Source organism: Bos indicus, chromosome 2 (genome assembly GCF_029378745.1).
Source record: "Bos indicus isolate NIAB-ARS_2022 breed Sahiwal x Tharparkar chromosome 2, NIAB-ARS_B.indTharparkar_mat_pri_1.0, whole genome shotgun sequence".
NCBI classification, from domain to species: Eukaryota; Metazoa; Chordata; class Mammalia; order Artiodactyla; family Bovidae; genus Bos; species Bos indicus.
Window position 1 is genome coordinate 4,798,530 of NC_091761.1, and position 20,750 is coordinate 4,819,279.

Sequence of the window (20,750 nt, forward strand, 5' to 3'; positions counted from 1 at the left end):
GAAGCCTTGCCCCTGCTGAGCGCTCACCCTCCACAACTGAGGTGAGCAGTTGCCTCTGCTAGGCAGGACCTGCCCCTCCCCCAACATGGCAGAGCCCCTGTGTGCCCTGACTGGGCCCAACACGGGCTGCGCTCCTGTTGGCAGGCCGGAGTGTCCCAGCAGCCCAGCCTGAAGACAAGGCGGGTGTCCTGCATGTTCCTTGTTCAGCCCTCGTGAGCCAGTGAGTGTGTGGGATTGAGCTCTGGGGCCTGGAGCCCCAACACTGCTGAGTGAGGTGAGTGCTGTTGTTCAGTCACTGAGTCATGTCCGACTCTTTGTGACCCCATGGACCGCAGGACATCAGGTTTCTCTGTCCTTCACTTGTGGACAAGGCCTTTACCCTGTCTCCCCCAGTCCTCACTGGGCAAAGGTGATCTCCCTAGCCATTCCTGCAGAGCCTCTGCTAGGATTCATGTGGGCAGGAGCCTGTGTAAGTCACTAGCACGCCCAGCACACAGAAGGTTCCCTGCTCCAGGTGCCCTACAGGGACAAGCTGCCCTGTTCTTTCCAAGGAGACAAACCTTGCCCAGCCATCTATTTGCCTACCCTCTGTCCCCACACCCCCTTTGCCCCCACCTCTCCCTGCCCACTGCCCTGCTCCAGGCAGGCCTCCAGGACTGCCACAGTTGCCTCCAGTCCCCAGCTCATCCTCTGGATTCAGGCCCAGGGAGGTCTGCACCCGCTGAACAGGCACAGCATTGCCCAAGGAGGTCAGGTGCATGAGCTCCCCTACCCTGAGTCTCACAACCACACAGAAAGCTCTGGTGACTGCACCTTCCAGGAGACAGCCAGGGGCTCAGAGAGGTGACCTAATGTTCCAAGGCCACACCGCCAGGAAGAGGCACAGGTGGGACCTGAATTCAAATGCTGGGACTCCAAGGCCGTGTTCCTGACCCCCAGGCCCTGCTGCCCCATGAGCAGCTACTGTGGTAAGGCTAGGTGGGCCTGCGGCTGATTGGGGGGACAGGTTTTGCTGCTGGCGGCAGGTGGCTCAAACCCCAGAAGCTTGAGTGAACCTGTGGCTAAAGAAGGGGATGGAGGCTACTGGGCAGGGACAGCTTCTCCCAGAGGGCTGCAGGGACCTGTACTCACAGATACATCCTGGGCCCACTCCTCTCCCTCAGCCTCCTGCCCTCCATGACCCACACGGCCTCCCCAGGGACATGCCTGGTGCCCAGCCCAGCTGCCCTTGTTCTGTCCCAAAGTCCCTGCCCTCGAGCAGGGCCCTTCCCCAGGCTGTCTGAGAGGGGGGTCTTTGGGGCCCTGAGCGCTGTGGTCCCCTCACCTTCTCGAAGGGGTACTCGCCAAGCCAGACTCCATGGAGGACTTGGCGGTAAATGAGATGGGTGCTGACCGGGTCCTCCTGGGAGTCGTGCCATGGGGTGAAGAACTCCTTCCGGAAGTAGATGCGCCAGGGCGCCTGGCGCTCACTCTCGCCCCTCTCCCGGGCCAGTTGCTCACACTGGGCCAAGGCATCCATCACGTGGTCACGCCCACTGCCCAGGGACCAGAACTGAGACCAGAATCAGAGCGGCAGGGGTGAGCGACTGCTGCGTGTCAGCCCCCCAGGGACACCTGCCTTTGCCATACCCATGTGGAGGTGTGGACATCAAGAGGACAGGAACCCTTCAGACTCCTCCCCATTGGGCGTGGCCTGTCATTCACCCCTAAACACGCCTACACTCTCCCCCGGCCGGCCCCTCTCACAGGAGGCTCATGCCCACGTGACTGGGTTCGAATGCCTTGATTCATTGGCCTGTGTATACCTGGTTCTGAGCGTGGGAATCAGGGCATCTGGGTGGGGCGACGATGTGGGGTCAGGATGGGGCAGTGCTGGTGTGACCTCCACATGGATGCATGGGATTCTGAGCTCCTCAGGGTGAGGGGCTTGGCGCAGGATGTAGGCACAGCAGGGGACCTTCCAGGTGTGTGTGTGTGAGATACTAGGCTGAGTGTGCGAGTGTTTGGCCAGGGGGCAGGCTGCCTGGTTAGGAGGCACGTCTGTAAGCGGGAGTTTGTGCTCGCATCTGTGTTTGGCAGCTGGGAAGGTGAGTGGTGCCTAGGCTGGCATGATACAAGGGCTGGTGCTGCCCTGCGTGTGTGAAGGAGGCGGGCGGTGGACGGGACCCCTGGCCAGTACCTTGTCGTACACGGCGACCTGCAGAGAAAAGCCCAGGTGGTCGCTGAGGCCCTGCTTGCGGGCGATGTGCAGGCAGACTTCCCGAGACGTTGAGGCAGAGTCCACCATGACCGTCAGGCTCTCTCCAGTCGCCAAGCTGATATGGATTGGGATGTGCTTCTTGGACTTGACAGCCTGGGGACGGACGAAGACTCAGGTCCTCTGCCCAGGAGGCCCCTCGGCTCAGCTGCCTGCGCTGGAGCTCCTGGAACTCTGTGATGGGAGGCTGGCCCACCAGCCCCTCTTTCCAACCCACTGCCCCCGCGGGCGCATTCCCATGGGTTCTGGGGGGCGGGGCCTTCTGAAGCCCCGCCCAGCTCGGCAAAGCGTTTACACAGTCCTGGCCAGCAGACATCGCTGCTGAACTGAAGAACCTGCCAGGGTAAGAGCTGTTTAAGCATCGTGTCCGTAGGGTGCAGCCTGTACTGGAAGGCCCCATTTTAACATGAGTTCCCTGAGCTTCAGTGAGATTGGGTGACTCAGGATCACAGAAAATCAAAAAGCTCTTGGAGATGTCTGAGTCTTGGACTCTGGAACGTTTTGGGTCAGAGGAAGCCACTGTTACTCTCTGTGTACAGCAGGGCTTGAGCACAGGCCACAAAGCTGCAGCAAGTTCACTTTCAACTCCAAGGCTTCTGGGCAGAGCAGGTAGATGAGGTGGAGGAGGGAAGTCCCGTGGATGTTGGTGGCAGAGTGAGAACAGGACGGGGTGTGGTGGGAGGTGCTCTCTGTGTCCTGGTATAGGGCACCACAAGGCATAGAGCATACCTTCCAGGAGCCACGGGTAGAGTGGGGGCCAGACCCTACCTGTGTCTGAAGTACCGTTCCTGAGGATCCTGCAAGAACTCACAGGTTCCAGAATGCCACCTAGGTAGACAACCTTGCATGACCATATAAAATGCAAGTGTCTTTGGGAGGGGTAAGCTTTAGGCAGTTAGCAGCCACTCACACCCTGCAGCTAAGGAACTAAGACTGATTTTCCCCTTCAGCTAGAAGGGCCCTAAATGAAAGAGAAAGTGTTAGTTACTCAGTCATGTCTGACTCTTTGCAACCCCATGTAGCCCGCCAGGCTCCTCTGTCCATAAAATTCTCCAGGCAAGTATACTGGAGTGGGTAACCATTCCCTTCTCCAGGGGATCTTCCCGACCCAGGGATTGAACCCGGGTCTCCTACATTGCAGCAGATTCTTTACCATTTGAGCCACCAAGGAATATCAATTTAGATGTGGGGGAGGTGGCACTTTTGAAGCCTGGACTGGGTCTGGGGAGGCTGAGCCCCAGCTGGGGCTCCCAGGGACCACTGGCCCAGAAGAGCGGGGAGAGGCCCAGAGCACATACTTCCTGTTGGCAGCCCCATGAGCTGAGCTGGAGGAGTCACGGGGGCTGCCACCACCCCACACTGGCTGCCTCCCATCCCCTCCAGCCCCTACCTGCAGCTCCAGCCAGGAGGGGGGCTCTGTGCGCACGCCATTGGCACAGGTGCGTCTCAGGCGCTCAGCACAGAAGGGCCCGTAGCCGACTGGTCCTTGACCAATGAAGTTCAGCAGATACTGGTGGATGAGGAAGGGAACGGCACGAAGATACTTAGAATGGAGGCCACTTTCTATTCACTGTCCAGATTCTAGGAACTATGATACTAATTGTAATTATGGATGATGTATTACTTGGCAATCATTTTACAATACACACCTATATAAAATCACAACACTGTATACCCTACATTTGAACAATGTTATATGTCAATAATATCTCAATAAAACTGGAAAAAAGCTAAAAAATGATAATAGCCGTGGCAAAGGTGCATTAACATGGGGCTGTCACACTATGAGGAGTATCAGTTGCACAGCATTTCTGAGGACCCATTTGTCAATATGTTTTAAATAGTACATAATTTTAAAATGTGTTCACTCTTTGACCTAATTTGGTAAAGGTAAAAATAATTTGGTAAAGGTAGATGTATAGTTTTTAATCATAGTGGTGTTTATGGTGATGGGCAATTGGAAGATAGATCCTAAGTGTCCATCAAAAAGTGAAATATGCATTAGGAACACTAGCAAATGGCATTAGCACTGCCATTTGGGGACAGTTTATGACGTGAGAAGACGCTTGTAAGTGAAAGCTGCAGGAGAGCCGATGTTCAAAATATGTTCCATGAGATGTTGAAACAAGGTGTTGAAAAGCTTTTTGTCTCTCAGAGAGATTCTTTGAGAAGATGCAGCCTGGAAGGATTTACTGCTGTCAAGTCTGCCCCAGGGCACATGGCCAGGGTGATCAGACTTCCTGCTGTCCCTGGAGGCATGAGAGATAGTGAGATTGTTTTCTGTGTGATCACAAGTATGATTCTCTCACATCACAAAAGGTCAGAAACCATAAGGCAAGTTGCCTCTGGGTGTGAGGATGACTTTTATCTTCTATTTAGACTTTTTACATTTCCTACACATTACTTTTTTCTCCCTCTTGGCTGCAGGGCATATGGGATCTTAGTTCCCCAACCAGAGATTGAACCTGTGCTCTCTGCAGTGGAAGAGCAGACTCCTAACTACTGGATCACCAGGGAAGTCCCCCCTACATATTACTTTTATATTCAGAACCAAAAGGTGTATTAGAGTAGCGAAGCCTGGGGCCTCCAACACTTGGAAACACCTCTCTTGTTAGTTCTTAGGCCTAGAGAGAGATGCTGCATCCAGCCTCTCATTGGTACCCATTCCTCAAACACTTTTGTCTTTTCAATGCCCATTTCATCCACCACCTCACTGTCTTTTGGTGATGGAGCCCAGGTGAGATGGCCCTGCAGATCCTGATTAGGGGCCGGAGGAGCATCCTCTTTTATAGACGTGAAACTGAGGCCCAAAAAAGGCCAGGCACTGCTGCCCATCCTGGCCTGCACGAGCAGGAGAACCAGGCCATGGGCTGGGGTTTCTCCATCTGCTGCAGGGCCCTGGGCCCACCCATGCTGCCCCAGCCCTCAGTCCTGCCCCTGCCCCTCCTCACCTTCAGGAACCTCTCGGAAGGCGGGAAGCAGCCCAGGCACAGGCCGAGCAGGATCCAGCCCCGGGCCAGGCTGCTTGTTTTGTAGTTCTCTGAGAGCTGCTTGCAGATCTGGCAGTAAATTTCGTCCCTGAAAGACACAGAGCGCTGGGAGGCCAGGCTGGGGGCTGGCTCTGGGGGAGGGGAGGAGCCCTATACTTTGTATATAAACTCTCCCTAAATCTCTGACTCACCCCTCATCTACGCATGTCTGAGGCAGACTCCAGGCAGTGCAGCAAAGGCTAAAATAACTGCACAGGGATTCCAGCTGCTGCTTACCACAGGGAGACAGAGTTTGAATCCAACCAAACTAATTGCCTCCCCAAATGAAAAGTCTTTGAAGGAATGTAACAGATTCCAGAGTCTTCAAACATATCATCCCCAAAGGTCTAAGATAACAACCCCAAAGTATTAGGCTACTGAGAAAATAATAGTCAAGTATCAGACATATGAGGAGACAGGAAAACATGACTATTCTCAAGAGAAAAGGCAGTCAATGGAAACTGACCCCAAGATGAACCAAATATTGATTTATCAGGAAAGGTTTTAAAATTACCATGACTATGATCAAGGATATAAAGGACATTATGCTCATAGTGAATGAACAAACAGGAAATCTTGGCAAAACAGAAACTATTTTTTAAAAAAAGAGTCAAGTGCAAACTCTAGAATTGAAAAATATAATATTTGAAATTTTAAAAAATAATTGGATGGGTATAACAGCGTACTGGAGAAGACAAAACAAAAATCAGTTAATATGAAGACAGATTAATAGAAAATATCTAACCTAAAGAACGGAAGGGGAAAAAAGAAAGCACAGATGAACAGACCCTTAGGGATGTGACAGACAATATAGAAGTCTTCTACAGATTTAATTAGAGTTCAAAGGAAAAGAGAGAGAGTGAAGTAGAAAAAAAATTTGAAAAAATTATGACTCAAATTCCTTGAGTTTGGTTAAAAATATTAATAATAACTTAAAATATGTGAACTCCTGAAATACAGTAGTCTGTCCTTGTAAGCAGTATATATAGTTCTTAAAATTTGTATAAAAACACAATTTCTGTAAAGCAAATTATATATAAAGCAAAACATATATAGAATAAATGAGGAACTTGCCCATTTACAGGGTCTTGCAGTAAAGCTGGTTATAAGATGAATCAACAGCCCATGATAAGTTTGTCTTCCTAAAACTGGGTTTTACCCAGGGGTTTTAATGCAGAGCATTAGAGAACCCCTGGTGGTTGTACCATCTGCTGTCCTGAGAGCCAGCCTGCAGGCTCCAGGGTGGGGAGCAGGTTAGGGATGGGGCCCTGGGCTGAGAGCTAGTGAGGGGCTGTGTTCTCAGGGGGCGTGATGGGGGTGGGGACTGACCTGAGGTCGGGACGCAAGATGGCGTAGCCCACAATGAACTGCACCTTCTCCAGGTTGGACATGGGTCGGTCTGAGAGGGGGCTGTCCTCTTCAAATGCCTCTTCTCCAATATTCAGCTGGTTGGCCACCTTGAAACCCAAAGGTGGCAGTCAGGACAACCAAGATCACTTCCATTTGCAAAGAAGGAAACTGGGTGAAAGCCTGGAACGCTGCAGCCGGCCGGCCAGTGGGCAGCAGAGCTGGGAGCAAGCCTGGGCCCCCCGGCCCTGGGCTTACCTGGCCTGTAACCCAGGAGGACCGCTTCAGCTTCATGGAGGAGATGTCCTTGGTCCCTCTGTCCCTGCGGCTGGGCCTCTGTGGAGGGAGACAGCTCCTGAGGGAAGGTGAAGCCTGGGCAGCACCTCCAAATCTAACCCAAGACCTGCCTGGGTGGGGCTCATCTCTAGCTCCCGAGCCTTTTCCCAGCCTGACTCATAAAGCAGCGTGCACTCCCTCATCTCCACCAAGCCGTGCAACGCTGACAGGTGTGCACCGCCATTCTCACTGCTGGGCGAGGAAACAGGCGAGAGAACGTGAGAAACTGGACAAAAGCCGCTCGGCCAGACACCGGTCCTCCAGGAGGGTTCAGGGCTGCTCCGATTCCAAAGTCTGGACCTCTCACCAGCCGAGTGGGCTGGGTCTGAACCCAGGCGCCCAGGACAGCCACAGGCTACAGTCATTCTCTGTGACGATGTGGTAGATGAACCGGAATACATTCTGCTCACTGCGAGGTCAGAGTTTTGCTAGAGACTCAGAAGACTAGACTTTGGGGCCCGGGCCCACTCCCAGCCATCAGGATCCGATGGTCTCTGTAAGCAGGGGTCACAGCCTGTCCTGATGGTGTCATGAGAAGTTGCTGCCAAAATGAGCTCAGTGTGGGACTGGGCTTGGGCTGGGATGAGCCAGGTCTGGAGCTGAGCACGGGCTTCTATGTGTGCATTCTGTGTGCTCAGCTGTGTCCAACTCTTCGCCGTCCCATGGACTATATAGCTTGCCAAGCCTGTCTGTTCATGGAATTTTCCAGGCAAGAATACTGAAGGGGCTGTCATTTCCTCCTCTAGGGGATCTTCTCGACCCAGGGGTCGAACCTGTGCCTCTTACATCTCCTGCACTGGCAGGCAGATTCTTTGCCACTAGTGCCACCTGGTTTGCCACACAGGGACCAAACTGAAAATATATTAGCTGGTGAACGAGGGTGGGCAGGGCTCACTAAGCCCCCTCCCCCTCCTTGGGGGCACACACACTTAATAAGCGTGCGAGAAGGAGCACTGGGGATCTGACTCTGTGCTTACCTTCCAGAGGTGCCGGCAGCTCAACAACCTCTCAATGTCCCCTCCCTGAGTGGTGGCCAGCCTCCAAGGTGACCCCCAGGGACCCTTGCTTCCTGACATTCTCACTCACGATGGCATGCAGGCAATGAAGCCTCCTTCCTGCTTTCTCTCTTAAGTCACTCGTCATGGAGGAAGCAAATTGTGAGAACACTCAGGCAGCCTGGTGGAGAGGCCAGGGTGGCCAGAGCTGAGGTCTCCCACCAGCAGCTATGTGAGGGAGCCATTCGGAGGCAGATCTTGTGGCCCTGGTCAAGCTTTAAATGACAGTTTGGCTGCAACTTTGTTAGAGACCTGGAGCCCGAACTAACGAACTAAGCCACTCCTGATCCTCAAAAACTGTCTGAGATAATGAATGTGGGCTGTCTCATGCCATCACATTTAGGGGTTCATTTGTTGCACAGCAACGGATGACATTACACTAGGCAGAGTCCACGTCTCTAGAGGTCAGGGAGTCAGGGCTTGAGCTTGGGCAACTTCCGTGTAACCTCTGGACCAGATTTGACCATGTGACCCCAGGCTGCAGACCCGCTTAGATGTCTGTGCAGTTGCTCTGCTATCTGAGCACCTGATGCTTGGGGGCCTGTGATATTTCAGTTTATAATAAGAAATAGATACTTGGTCTTTGTCCCCATTGCTGGCACAGAGCTCCTAAAACCCTTGGAATCATCTGTGATAAAGATGTCTTTTTATGTTAATGAGGTGACTTTTAGAAAGCACCTAAGAATGGGGGCAAAGCTTTGGTTTTTCCAGTAGTCATGTATGGATGTGAGAGTTAGATGGTGAAGAAAGCTGAGCGCTGTAGAATTGATGCTTTTGAACTGTGGTGTTGGAGAAGACTCTTGAGAGTCCCTTGGACTGCAAGGAGATCCAACTAGTCCATCCTAAAGGAGATCACTCCTGGGTGCTCATTGGAAGGACTGATGCTGAAGCTGAAACTCCAACACTTTGGCCATCTGATGTGAAGAACTGACTCATTTGAAAAGACCCTGATGCTGGAGAAGATAGAAGGCGGGAGGAGAAGGGGACGACAGAGGATGAGATGGTTGGATGGCATCACCGACTTGATGGACATGAGTTTGAACAGGCTCTGGGAGTTGGTGATAGACAGGGAGTCCTGGGTGTGCTGCAGTCCATGCGGTTGGAAAGAGTCAGACACGACTGAGATACTGAACTGAAGGATGGGGGCTGGTGGCTAGTGGTCAAGGGGAGGGGGGAAGGGCGTGAAACTGAGCTCAGCTGGCTCAATGGCCAGTGATTTATTTGATCATATCAATGAAGTGAGGCCTCTGTAAAGACCCAAAAGGACAGGGGTCAGAGAGTTTCCAGGCTGGTGAACACGTGGAGATTTGGGGAGTGGTACCTGGAGAGGGCATGCAAGTTTCTTAATCTTTTTCATATCTTGCCCTGTGCATTTCATACCTTGCCTCCTTCATCAGGCTGTAGTGACTTGTATCCTTTATAATAAACCAGTAGGCTAGTGAGTACAATGTTACTCTGAATTCTCTGAGCTGCTCTTGCAAATTAATCAAACCCAAGGAGGAGGTGTGAGAATGTCTGATTCAAGCCAGGTAGTCAGCAAATAAAGACCAATCTGAACTTGCATTAAAGTAGGGGTAATCTAGAAGGACCGGGCCCTTCGTCTATGGAATCGGACACTATCTCCAGGCAGACAGTATCCAAACCGAGTTGAATTTTAGGACACCCAGCTGGTGCTGAGAAGTTTTGGTGGAAAAAACCCATATACATTGGAACTGGTGTCAGAATTACAGGCCGTTGTGGGGCTCCCGTTGCTGGTGGGCCCAAGTGCTGTCACTGGTGTGTCATTCCTTTGAACTATTCTTGGTTAATTCCACTAGGATGACATCATGAAACTGAGGCCTTAGGAAGGGCTTCTGACCAAAAATGGATATAACAGCCTTTCATCAGAGGGCAGTGTAGAAAGATTCAAAGAAAAGTCAAAGAAAAATTCAAAGAACTGGGTCTTTGAATTCAGTGGAGTGGATTCAAAGCCCAGCTGTGTAATATGTATTCACTGTGATTTGGGGGCAAGTTACTTAACTTCTCAGTTTCGTTAGCTACAATAAATTTAATAATCCTACTTTGTAGGGATGGCTCCTCTGGAAATTAACTGAAGAGAAGCAGCCGGCATACAGCATGTTGACAGTCGGTAACATTTGTTGTTATTATTACTGGTCTATGCATTTGAGTCCTGAAGGGCTTCCCTGGGTGCTCAGACAGTAAAGAATCTGCCTGCAATGCAGGAGACCTGGGTTCGATCCCTGAGTCGGAAAGATCCCCTGGGGAAGGGAATGATTATCCACTCCAGTATTCTTACCTGGAGAATCCCATGGACAGACGAACCTGACAGGCTACAGTCCGTGGTGTCTCAAAGGGTCAGACACAGCTGAGTGACTAAGCACCAAGTTTGACTAAGTCAAACTCAGTGTTCAGCATCTGAAGGACCTTCTCCAATAATGACTGTATAATTCACAAAGTCCTGGGTATAATGCCTGACTCATGAGTTCCCGAATGCAGTTCAAGACTGAAAACCCTAGGGGTCCCTAGGTCCTGCGGCCGATGCTCACTCCACACTGTGCCTCCCCTTTCTGGTCCAGCTTCTCCAGGCCCTGGGCCTGGGGACACCGGGAGGGCATCTCCCCTTGGCACCGCCCTCATGGCGCACCTGTGCTGATCTGCTGTGTTGTGGAGGCTGGGTGCTGCCCTCCTTGCCCAGGGCATCGTGGATCTGCCGCATCACTGAGCCGCCACGCAGGGTGTTCCTGGTGAAGAGCACTGGCTCCGGAAGGTCGCCCATGAACCGCAGGATGATGCTCCATATAGCCAGGGCAGCCTGGGAAAACGGAGACAGAGCCCCTGCTTGGAACCCAGCTCCATGCAGCACAGAGCCCACAGCATCCTGCCCCTTTGTTGCTCCCGCAGAGTCAGCGGGAGGCCTGAGCCACTAGAAAGCACGGGACCAGGCACCGAGCAGTCAGTGTCATCCTCGTGGTAGAGCAGAGGGTATCGGAGGGGCCGCCGGATGTGTGTGTGGCTGGCTGATTTCTGGAAGTAGGTCACAGCGAACTTGGGAAAGGTGTACTCAGCCAGGTCATCCTCAGGCTCCTCCATCATGGGGACCGTGTCTAGGTCAACCTCAGGCAGCTTCTGGGTCATCTCCTTCAGATCCTGGGACAGAGACAAGGGTCCACTCTCGTCTGAGATGTGATCTGCCAGTGTGCACATCCTGGGGCCAGGGAGCCCCAAGAAGGGCCTGCCTGGTTTGTGACAGGGTGCAGAATGACCCACTCCCCCTTGTGTTAGGGATCGCCCCCTGCCCACACCCTCAGTGCGTCCCTAGTGGGCTGCCAGGTGCTGGGTGGGCCTTGATATGAGAGCCCCAGGTACCTGGCGGCTTGCCCTCAGAGCCCTCCGCCTGTAGACCTCAGCTCCCCAGACACCCCCACTCCTTGCTGCCTCCTCTGCCTGTAGACCTTGGCTCCCCAGACACCCCCACTCCCTGCTGCCTCCTGCCTGCCTCCCTTAGGTGCCCCTCCAGGGGAAGTATGCTCAGCTGCTCCCACAGCACAGACGGTTTGTGGGTGGGTGGAGCTTGGAGGAGCAGGCATGATGAGCTCCTGAGGGATGCAGTGAGAGTCAACAGGACGGCCCTGGAGCTGCCCTCTCTGCCCAATCCTCCTGCTCTGCTCCCCACCCCTAGTCCCGCAGGTCTCATTCTGCAGAGCAGCAGCCAATGAGATGCTCTGTGACAGCGGCCAAATACAGGTGGGAAACACTGCCCAGTTGAAAGCCCAAGAACATTTGCATAGTAAAGGCTCTAGGAAGCCTTGTAGCTAAGACACCTCCTTAACTTGAAAGGGGCTGACCACAGAGACCCTCGCTCCTCTTTTCTCTGCATCTTCACCCACAACCACAGAACTCACTCCTCGAGCCAAGTCGTGGCTTTTCAGTAAAGCCTAGAGGTTGGCTGAAGCCTGGGACTGGGCAGGCACCCCACAAGATCCCATGCTGGGCTGGCAGGGCCCAACTTACCTCAATGTCCGGTGTGGCCGGGCTATCCTGCCCACCAGTCAGGGAAGGCAGGAAGCCAAACACCTGCTCCACCATCTCCGTGTCGGTGATGGTGTCGTAGATGGACTTACGCTTCCTTTTGGGTACAGCGCTTGGGCTCTTCTGCTCTTCAGCTGGGATGACGAGGGGCACCTGCACAGATAACCCATGGGGCCACAGTTGCCACCAGCCCAGCTGGGGCAAGCCCCTCACAAAGCTGAATAAACCTTCTGCTGCCGTATTTGTCAAAATCAATACGTTTCCTATTAAAATCCTAGGTTTCAATAGCTAGAGGGACTGGAGATCAACCAGCCTGGGCTTCCTGTTTCAGAGAAGATGTAAAGAAGGGACATGCTTGCTTGTCCCCACATGGGACCACACCAAACCCCACAGATTCCCAGAACCTAGTTGCAAAACCCACTCAGGCCCACGTGGTCCCTTCACTAAAAGCAGGGAGAGGGCCCTGGCCCGCCCGGTCTGTTGCTTGTCCAAGGCCATATAGGTGTAGGAGCATCTGCTGACATGTCTGAGGCTCTGCACTCTTTCTCGCTCTGGCCACTGTACCAGTACTGTGCTCAGGGGACCTGTATTATCTATGGAGCAGGAGAGAATTTCACCCTAGCCCCCTTCTTTATCACCATTGCCAATGAGTGAGTTCTGAGGAGTGAGGTTGAGTCTTGGGTCCTCTCTGGATGGAGGGAATGGGACCACCCAGGGGTGAAATGTCACAATGCAGGGATACACATCTCAGTGACATTTGTTTGCCCCCTGCCCTCCCATCTCTCCTGCCCACACTCTCTTGAAGGCTACTCTTGGTATTTCTCTGCCCTAAGCTATCAGACCCGCTCAGGAACCAGGCACCTCCACCCTCCTCCATGGAGCTGTGGCCTCCCATAGCTCAGCTGACTCTGGTTTCCTGAGCCTTCCTGTGGACTGATCAGTGCTGCTGAGAAATCATCCCCAAAACTAAAGGAAGGGGACCAAAGAACTTGAGTTCCAGATTCCAGGTATAAGACTGAGATAATCCATCTCCCATGCTGCATCCTCAGCACCCAGGGTATGAGCTGGGTGTGCCTGATGGTGGGGGCCTATTACAGTAGTAACTTTGGACCCAGAGGGGTCAGGAGTGTCTGATGATGGTCTTATGTTGCTGCCCACTCCTTCTGCCTGCCCTCCTTCATCTGCACCCAGCCATCCCCACCTGCCCGAGAGGGCAGTGACCACCTACATTGGCTTTCTGCTGCCGGAAGTTCCGTCGAGCAGCCATGCCCCTGGCATGCGCCTGGATGACCACCACAGCCCTCCTCTTGGCCTGGACTTGCTGGCGCACCAGGTAGCCCCTGCAGAGGGCCTGCAGCCTGACCATCCTCTGCCGCAGGGCGTGGTACTGCTTTGCCAGCAGATGGCTCCGGGCAATGGCCTGCAGACGCTCAAAACCCAGGAGGATCTGCGGAGGCAAGAAGGGCGTACACTCTCAGAGGGGCCTGGGAATGGCAGGGCACAGAGCAGAGAAAGGCTTCCTGAGGGGACAGAGAGCGAGAGGCAAGGTGTTCTCGCAAATTAGCTTTACAGTTACATGCTTTTTGGCAAAGTGCTGGTGCTAAAATTTTGCACACCTGTGAGCACAAGCAGATTAAGTGACTTATACTTGTAAAGCAGTTAGAGCCTGGCATGAAATTGGTGCTAAAGAAGTACTTTTACATGGCATAAATGATAGAGTGGTCTTCTGATGGCTGCTGCTGCTACTAAGTCACTTCAGTCATGTCCGACTCTGTGCGACCCCATACACAGCAGCCCACCAGGCTCCCCCGTCCCTGGATTCTCCAGGCAAGAACACTGGAGAGGGTTGCCATTTCCTTCTCCAATGCATGAAAGTGAAGTCTCTCAGTCGTGTCCGACTCCTAGCGACCCCATGGACTGCAGCCTACCAGGCTCCTCCATCCATGGGATTTTCCAGGCAAGAGTACTGGAGAGGGGTGCCATTGCCTTCTCCCTTCTGATGGCTAGTGACAGAGAACTGGGCTGGAAGTCACGTGGGTGGCAGGATTGCAGAGGTCCTGCTTTTCACACCTGCAGCCAAGTACAGTCAGCTCGTGTGGGGCTGTGACCTGGTGGAGGCCTTTGGCCTGCTCCATCAAGCAACTCCCTCACAGGGAGCTTGAAAATAAAGAGGAAATAATAAACCATGAGCACGCACTTCTATGCTGCAAACACACTCTGGGCCAGAGGTCTCTGAGCCTCTGGGCTGACTTCTATTGGCTTTTCAAAGACCAACCCTGGTGCATGCTGTCTGTGTGGGGTCATGCTTCATTTTACAACCGTCAAGTCACACAGACCTGCATCTCAGCTCCAGCTCTGCTGCTTACTGACTGCGTGCTCTTGGGAAAATGACTTAATTTCTTTATGTCTCAGATCCATGACATGCAGTGTCGGTTTAATAATAAATAAAATGATGCACATAGAGCAACAGGCCCCATGTAGCCTTTCCATCTGCGTGTTCCAGCCATAGTCATGGCCATGACCAAGGCAAGCAGTCAAGGAGGCTCAGCAGGGCATGTTAAAGGTGCCCCTGGTTTGTTTGCTTAGCAGACACTCATTACCAGTGCCTGTGGTCAAGGAAAAAATTTGGAAGAAGTGCTTGAAACAGAGAATAATCAATCCGTTAACTTCTATTGCTGCCTGCAAAGTAGGGGGAAAAAACCAGCCACCGTCTCATTTCAGAGCAGGACATCTCATTCTAGCTCTGGAGATGCCTCAGATCCTGCAGGAGAACACTTGAAACCCACAAACACGTGACCTGACACTGCTAAGAAGAGTGTGGGGTGCTGAGGTTTGTGACTGGTGATGCTCCTTGCCCCAGCGCTCACATTCATAAATAAATGTCTCACACTCACAAACAAAGGTCGATATTGGTTTCTAACTGGACAGGTGTCCCCTGCCCCTGCAGGTTCCACCTCCCACATGAGTTCTCTTACCAGCTTGAAGTTCTGCTGGCTGTAGTGGCCTCTCCACCAGGCCTGGAGGGTCACAGCTGCCCGCCTCTGCCTCAGGAACTCCTTCCTAGAAGGGGAAATGCAAGTCAGTGGTAACAACCACAGGTATTTTAAAAGCCTCCGGGGCTGGGGGTGGGGCGGGGAGGGAAACTGATTTTGAAGGGAAGAGAGAAAACAAAATTCGGGTAAAAATGAATACACGTGGTATTTCTTTTCCAGAAGACTTTATAGGCTGAAAGGTTAGGAACAAAAAATCTACTGCCAACAAATAAATTTGTGAATGAGGACAGTCTAGTTTCTGTTATTTATTAAATTTATCTTATATCTTTTATTTATTTATTTTTGCCATGCTATGCAACATGTGGGATCTTAGTTCCCTGACTAGGGATCAAACCTGTGCCCCCTGCAGTGGCAGTGTGGCGCTCTAACCCCTGGACTGCCAGGGAATTCCCGAGGACAGTCCAGTTTTTAGAATGAGGAGGAATGATTTCCTCATTACCCCCAAAGATCTGTGAAGGTATAAAACTGGTTTCCAACTTTTTATTCCTTGCCCCCTCCTCTGGCCACTAGCCCAGGAGTCTACTGAAATCAGGTCAGAAATCTTAGTACCAGAGCTCCTTTCTGGGGACAGGTCAAACCAGAGGGCAGCACCCAGGTGCTGGCAGCCTGGCAAGTGCCATCTAACTGCTCCCTCCACAAGGAGGAAGTGCTAGTGCTAAGTCACTTCAGTCGCGTCCGACTCTGTGCCACCCAATGGACTGGAGCCTGCCAGGTTCCTCTGTCCATGGTTTTCTCCAGGCAAGAATACTGGAGTGGGTTGCCATGCCTTCCTCCAACAGAGAGGGAAGTGGGCTGAAAATGGAGGGATGATCTGAAACCTGGCCTTTGGAGAGTCAGAGGTGCATATGGTTGTATCTCTCTTCCCACACTTAACTGAGTTTTCTTATCACTTCTAATAATTTTTCAGGGTATTTTCTTAGGTTTAGAACAGTAGATTTCGATCATATTAAAAGTCACCCTCAGGGAATAGGGGAGGGGGATTTAGATGAAGGTCATCAAAATGTGCAAACTTCCAGTTAAAGGACAGAAATGGTATGGACCTAACAGAAGCAGAAGATATTAAGAAGAGATGGCAAGAATACACAGAAGAACTGTACAAAAAAGATCTTCACAACCCAGATAATCACAATGGTGTGATCACTGACCTAGAGCCAGACATCCTGGAATGTGAAGTCAAGTGGGCCTTAGAAAGCATCACTACGAACAAAGCTAGTGGAGGTGATAGAATTCCAGTTGAGCTATTCCAAATCCTGAAAGATGATGCTGTGAAAGTGCTGCACTCAATATGCCAGCAAATTTGGAAAACGCAGCAGTGGCCACAGGACTGGAAAAGGTCAGTTTTCATTCCAATCCCAAAGAAAGACAATGCCAAAGAATGCTCAAACTACCGCACAATTGCACTCATCTCACACACTAGTAAAGTAATGCTCAAAATTCTCCAAGCCAGGCTTCAGCAATATGTGAACCGTGAACTTCCAGATGTTCAAGCTGGTTTTAGAAAAGGCAGAGGAACCAGAGATCAAATTGCCAACATCCGCTGGATCATGGAAAAAGCAAGAGAGTTCCAGAAAAACATCTATTTCTGCTTTATTGACTATGCCAAAGCCTTTGACTGTGTGGATCACAATAAACTGTGGAAAATTCTGAAAGAGATGGGAATACCAGACCACCTGATCTGCCTCTTGAGAAATCTGTATGCACGTCAGGAAGCAACAGTTAGAACTGGACATGGAACAACAGACTGGTTCCAAATAGGAAAAGGAGTTCGTCAAGGCTGTATATTGTTACCCTGTTTATTTAACTTATATGCAGAGTACATCATGAGAAACGCTGGACTGGAAGAAACACAAGCTGGAATCAAGATTGCCGGGAGAAATATCAATAACCTCAGATATGCAGATGACATTACCCTTATGGCAGAAAGTGAAGAGGAACTCAAAAGCCTCTTGATGAAAGTGAAAGTGGAGAGTGAAAAAGTTGGCTTAAAGCTCAACATTCAGAAAACGAAGATCATGGCATCCGGTCCCACCACTTATGGGAAATAGATGGGGAAACAGTGAAAACAGTGTCAGACTTTATTTTTCTGGGCTCCAAAATCACTACAGATGGTAACTGCAGCCAGAAAATTAAAAGACGCTTACTCCTTGGAAGGAAAGTTATGACCAACCTAGATAGCATATTCAAAAGCAAAGACATTACTTTGCCAACAAAGGTTCATCTAGTCAAGGCTATGGTTTTTCCTGTGGTCATGTATGGATGTGAGAGTTGGACTGTGAAGAAGGCTGAGCACCCAAGAATTGATGCTTTTGAACTGTGGTGTTGGAAAAGACTCTTGAAAGCCCCTTGGACTGCAAAGAGATCCAACCAGTCCATTCTGAAGGAGATCAGCCCTGGGATTTCTTTGGAAGGAATGATGCTAAAGCTGAAACAAAGTGGTACTTTGGCCACCTCATGCGAAGAGTTGACTCATTGGAAAAGACTCTGATGCTGGGAGGGATTGGGGGCAGGAGGAGAAGGGGACGACAGAGGATGAGATGGCTGGATGGCATCACTGACTCGACGGATGCGAGTCTGAGTGAACTCTGGGAGTTGGTGATGGACAGGGAGGCCTGGCGTGCTGCGATTCATGGGGTCGCAAAGAGTCAGACACGACTGAGTGACTGATCTGATCTGATCTGAGGGATGAAATGCACGTGGCGACCCGAGTGAACACGGCTCCAAGGCACATATGAGAGTTGTTAGAGCAAACCCTAAGAAGGATTCTCATCAAAAGGAAAACAAATTTTCTTTTGTTTTTGTATCTATATGAGAAGCTGGATATAATAATAACTCTGGTGGCCCAGTGGTTAAGAACCTGCCTGCTAGGAGGCGGTCCTAAGATGGTGGAGGAATAGGATGGGGAGACCACTTTCTCCCCCACAAATTCATCAAAAGAACATTTAAACGCTGAGTGAATTCCACAAAGCAACTTCTGAATGCTGGCAGAGGACATCAGGCACCCAGAAAAGCAGCCCATTGTCTTTGAAAGGAGGTAGGAAAAAATATAAAAGACAAAAAAAGAGACAAAAGAGGTAGGGACGGAGCTCTGTCCTGGGAAGGGAGTCTTAAAAAGAGAGGTTCCCAAACACCAGGAAACATTCTCACTGCCGAGTCTGTGGCGAGCCTTGGAAGCACAGAGGTAACATAACAGGGAGGAAAAATAAATAAATAATTAAAACCCACAGATTATGAGCCCAACAGTAACTCCCCCAGTGGAGAAGCAGCGCAGATGCCACTAGTCCCGCCACTAGCAAGTGGGGGCTGGGCAGGGAGGCCCGGGCTGCGTTGCTTAGAGTAGGAATCTGGCCTGAATGCCCCGAGGGCAATTTGAGCAAACTGACTTGGGCTAGCAAACCCGACTGTGGGATAGCTGCCATGCGAAAAGCCCTAAGACACCACCAGGACCGCTCATGGAACAAAGGACTGAACAGAACTAGCCAGCTGCAAACCATCCCCCTCCAGTGACAGGCAGCCAGAGCCGGAAGGGGGCAATCGCAGCCCCAGAGAGACATTATCTACCAAACTGCAAGCAGGCTTCTTTGCTAGCCAATACTTCTTGGGGTTCTGGACAGTCAACATCCGCCTGTGAAGGTGCGCCGGTTGTACATCCAGAAAACCGAGAGGCAGGGACGGGGGAGGCGATAAGTCTCAGTGACCACGCTCGCCAAACACCTCATCACCTGAGCTGCTTGGACCTGGGAAGGGCACAAAACTCAGGCCCAACTGAGTCTGCGCCTCTGAGGACTACCTGCGTGCCTGAACCTGAGCGGCTTAGACCCGGGAGGTGCATGCAGCCCAGGGCTGGCCTCAGATGGTTCCCGGTGGAGCAACCTAGAGCCTGAGCAGTGTGGGCAGGGAAGGCACACGCGCCGAGAGCAGGGGCAGGCCCAGTGTGGCTGAGACACTGCGAGCACACGCCAGTGTAATTTGTTTGCAGCGTCCCTCCCTCCCCACAGCACGACTGAACAAGTGAGCCTAAAAAAGTGTCCACCACCACCCACTATGTGTCAGGGCAGAAATCAGACACTGAAGAGACCAGGAAACAGAAGAAGCTATAACAGAGGGAACCGCCTTGGAAGTGACAGGTGCAATAGATTAAAACCCTGTAGTTGGTACCAACTACATAGGAAGGGCCTATAGATCTTGAGAAATATAAGCCGGACCACGGAACTATCCAAAAATGAACTGATCCCACACTGCCCAACAGCAGCAGAGAAAGTCCTAGACATATTTTTACTATTTTTATGATCATTCTTTTTTTTTTTTTTAATTTTTAAAAAATTTTAAGTCCTCTATTACTCTTTTAATTTTCACTTTTATAACCTACTATTACTTTGCAAAAAAAAAAAAGACCCTATTTTTTAAAAGCAAACTTCATATATATATATTTTTTATAATTTTTGTGACTTTTTTTTCTCTTTTTTTTTCTTCTTTTCTTTAATATTGTATTTTTGAAATTCCAAACTTTACTCTAGATTTTTAATCTTTGCTTTTTGGTATTTATTATCAATTTTGTACCTTTAAGAACCCAATCTTCAGTACCAATTTTCACTTGGGACCGAGATTATTGGCTTGACTGCTCTCTCCCCCTTTGGACTCTCCTTTTTCTCCACCAGGTCGCCTCTGTCTCCTCCCTCCCCCTTCTCTTCTCTACCCAACTCTGTGAATTTCTGTGTGTTCCAGACGGTAGAGAACACTTAGGGAACTGATAACTGGCTGGATCTGTCTCTCTTCTTTTCATTCCCCCCTTTTATCCTCCTGGCCACCTCTTTCTCCTTCCTCCCTCTTCTCTTCTCTGTATAACTCCGTGAACATCTCTGAGCAGTCCAGTTGTGGAGTGCACATAAGGAAGTGATTACTGGCTAGCTTGCTCCCTCCTCTTTTGATTCCACCTCATCTCATTTGGGTCACCTCTAACTCCCTCCTCCCTCTTCTCTTCTCCATGTAACTCTGTGAACCTCTCTGGGTGTCCCTCACTGTGGAGAAACTTTTCATCTTTAACCTAGATATTTTATCAATGGTTCTGTATAGAAGGAGAAGTCTTGGGACTACTGTAAAAACAAGACTGAAAATCAGAAGCAGGAGGCTTAAGTCCAAACCCTGAGAACACCAGAGAACTCCTGACTCCAGGGAATATTAACTGACAGGAGCTCATCAAATGCCTCCATACCTACACTGAAACCAAGCACCACACAAGGGCCAACAAGTTCCAGAGCAAGACATACCATGCAAATTCTCCAGCAACACAGGAACACAGCCCTGAGCTCCAATATACAGGCTGCCCAAAGTTACTCCAAAACCACTGACATCTCATAACTCATTACTGGACACTTCATTGCACCCCAGAGAGAAGAAATCCAGCTCCACCCACCAGAACACGGACACAAGCTTCCCTAACCAAGAAACCTTGACAAACCACCTGTACAACCCCACCCACAGTGAGGAAACTCCACAATAAAGAGAACTCCACAAACTGCCAGAATACAGAAAGGCCACCCCAAACAGAGCAATATAAACAAGATGAAGAGACAGAGGAATACCCAGCAGGTAAAGGAACAGGATAAATGCCCACCAAACCAAACAAAAGAGGAAGAGATAGGGAATC

The 20,750-nt window shown here is 50.9% G+C and overlaps 1 protein-coding gene across 3 annotated transcripts in view; it reads right to left on the reverse strand.

Moving 5' to 3' along the window:
- The window catches only part of MYO7B (myosin VIIB), a 103,317-nt gene that overhangs the window by 15,779 nt on the left and 66,788 nt on the right, over window positions 1-20,750 (reverse strand). For all 3 annotated transcript variants that reach the window (XM_070801752.1, XM_070801748.1, XM_070801744.1), the window contains 11 exons: window positions 15,029-15,113; window positions 13,282-13,500; window positions 12,036-12,206; window positions 10,971-11,171; window positions 10,669-10,836; window positions 6,892-6,969; window positions 6,616-6,743; window positions 5,209-5,335; window positions 3,648-3,767; window positions 2,180-2,353; window positions 1,325-1,552 (listed from right to left, as the gene is read on the reverse strand). In XM_070801752.1, coding sequence (XP_070657853.1) covers window positions 1,325-1,552; window positions 2,180-2,353; window positions 3,648-3,767; window positions 5,209-5,335; window positions 6,616-6,743; window positions 6,892-6,969; window positions 10,669-10,836; window positions 10,971-11,171; window positions 12,036-12,206; window positions 13,282-13,500; window positions 15,029-15,113 — 1,699 coding nt within the window. The remainder of the gene's footprint in view (window positions 1-1,324; window positions 1,553-2,179; window positions 2,354-3,647; window positions 3,768-5,208; window positions 5,336-6,615; window positions 6,744-6,891; window positions 6,970-10,668; window positions 10,837-10,970; window positions 11,172-12,035; window positions 12,207-13,281; window positions 13,501-15,028; window positions 15,114-20,750) is intronic.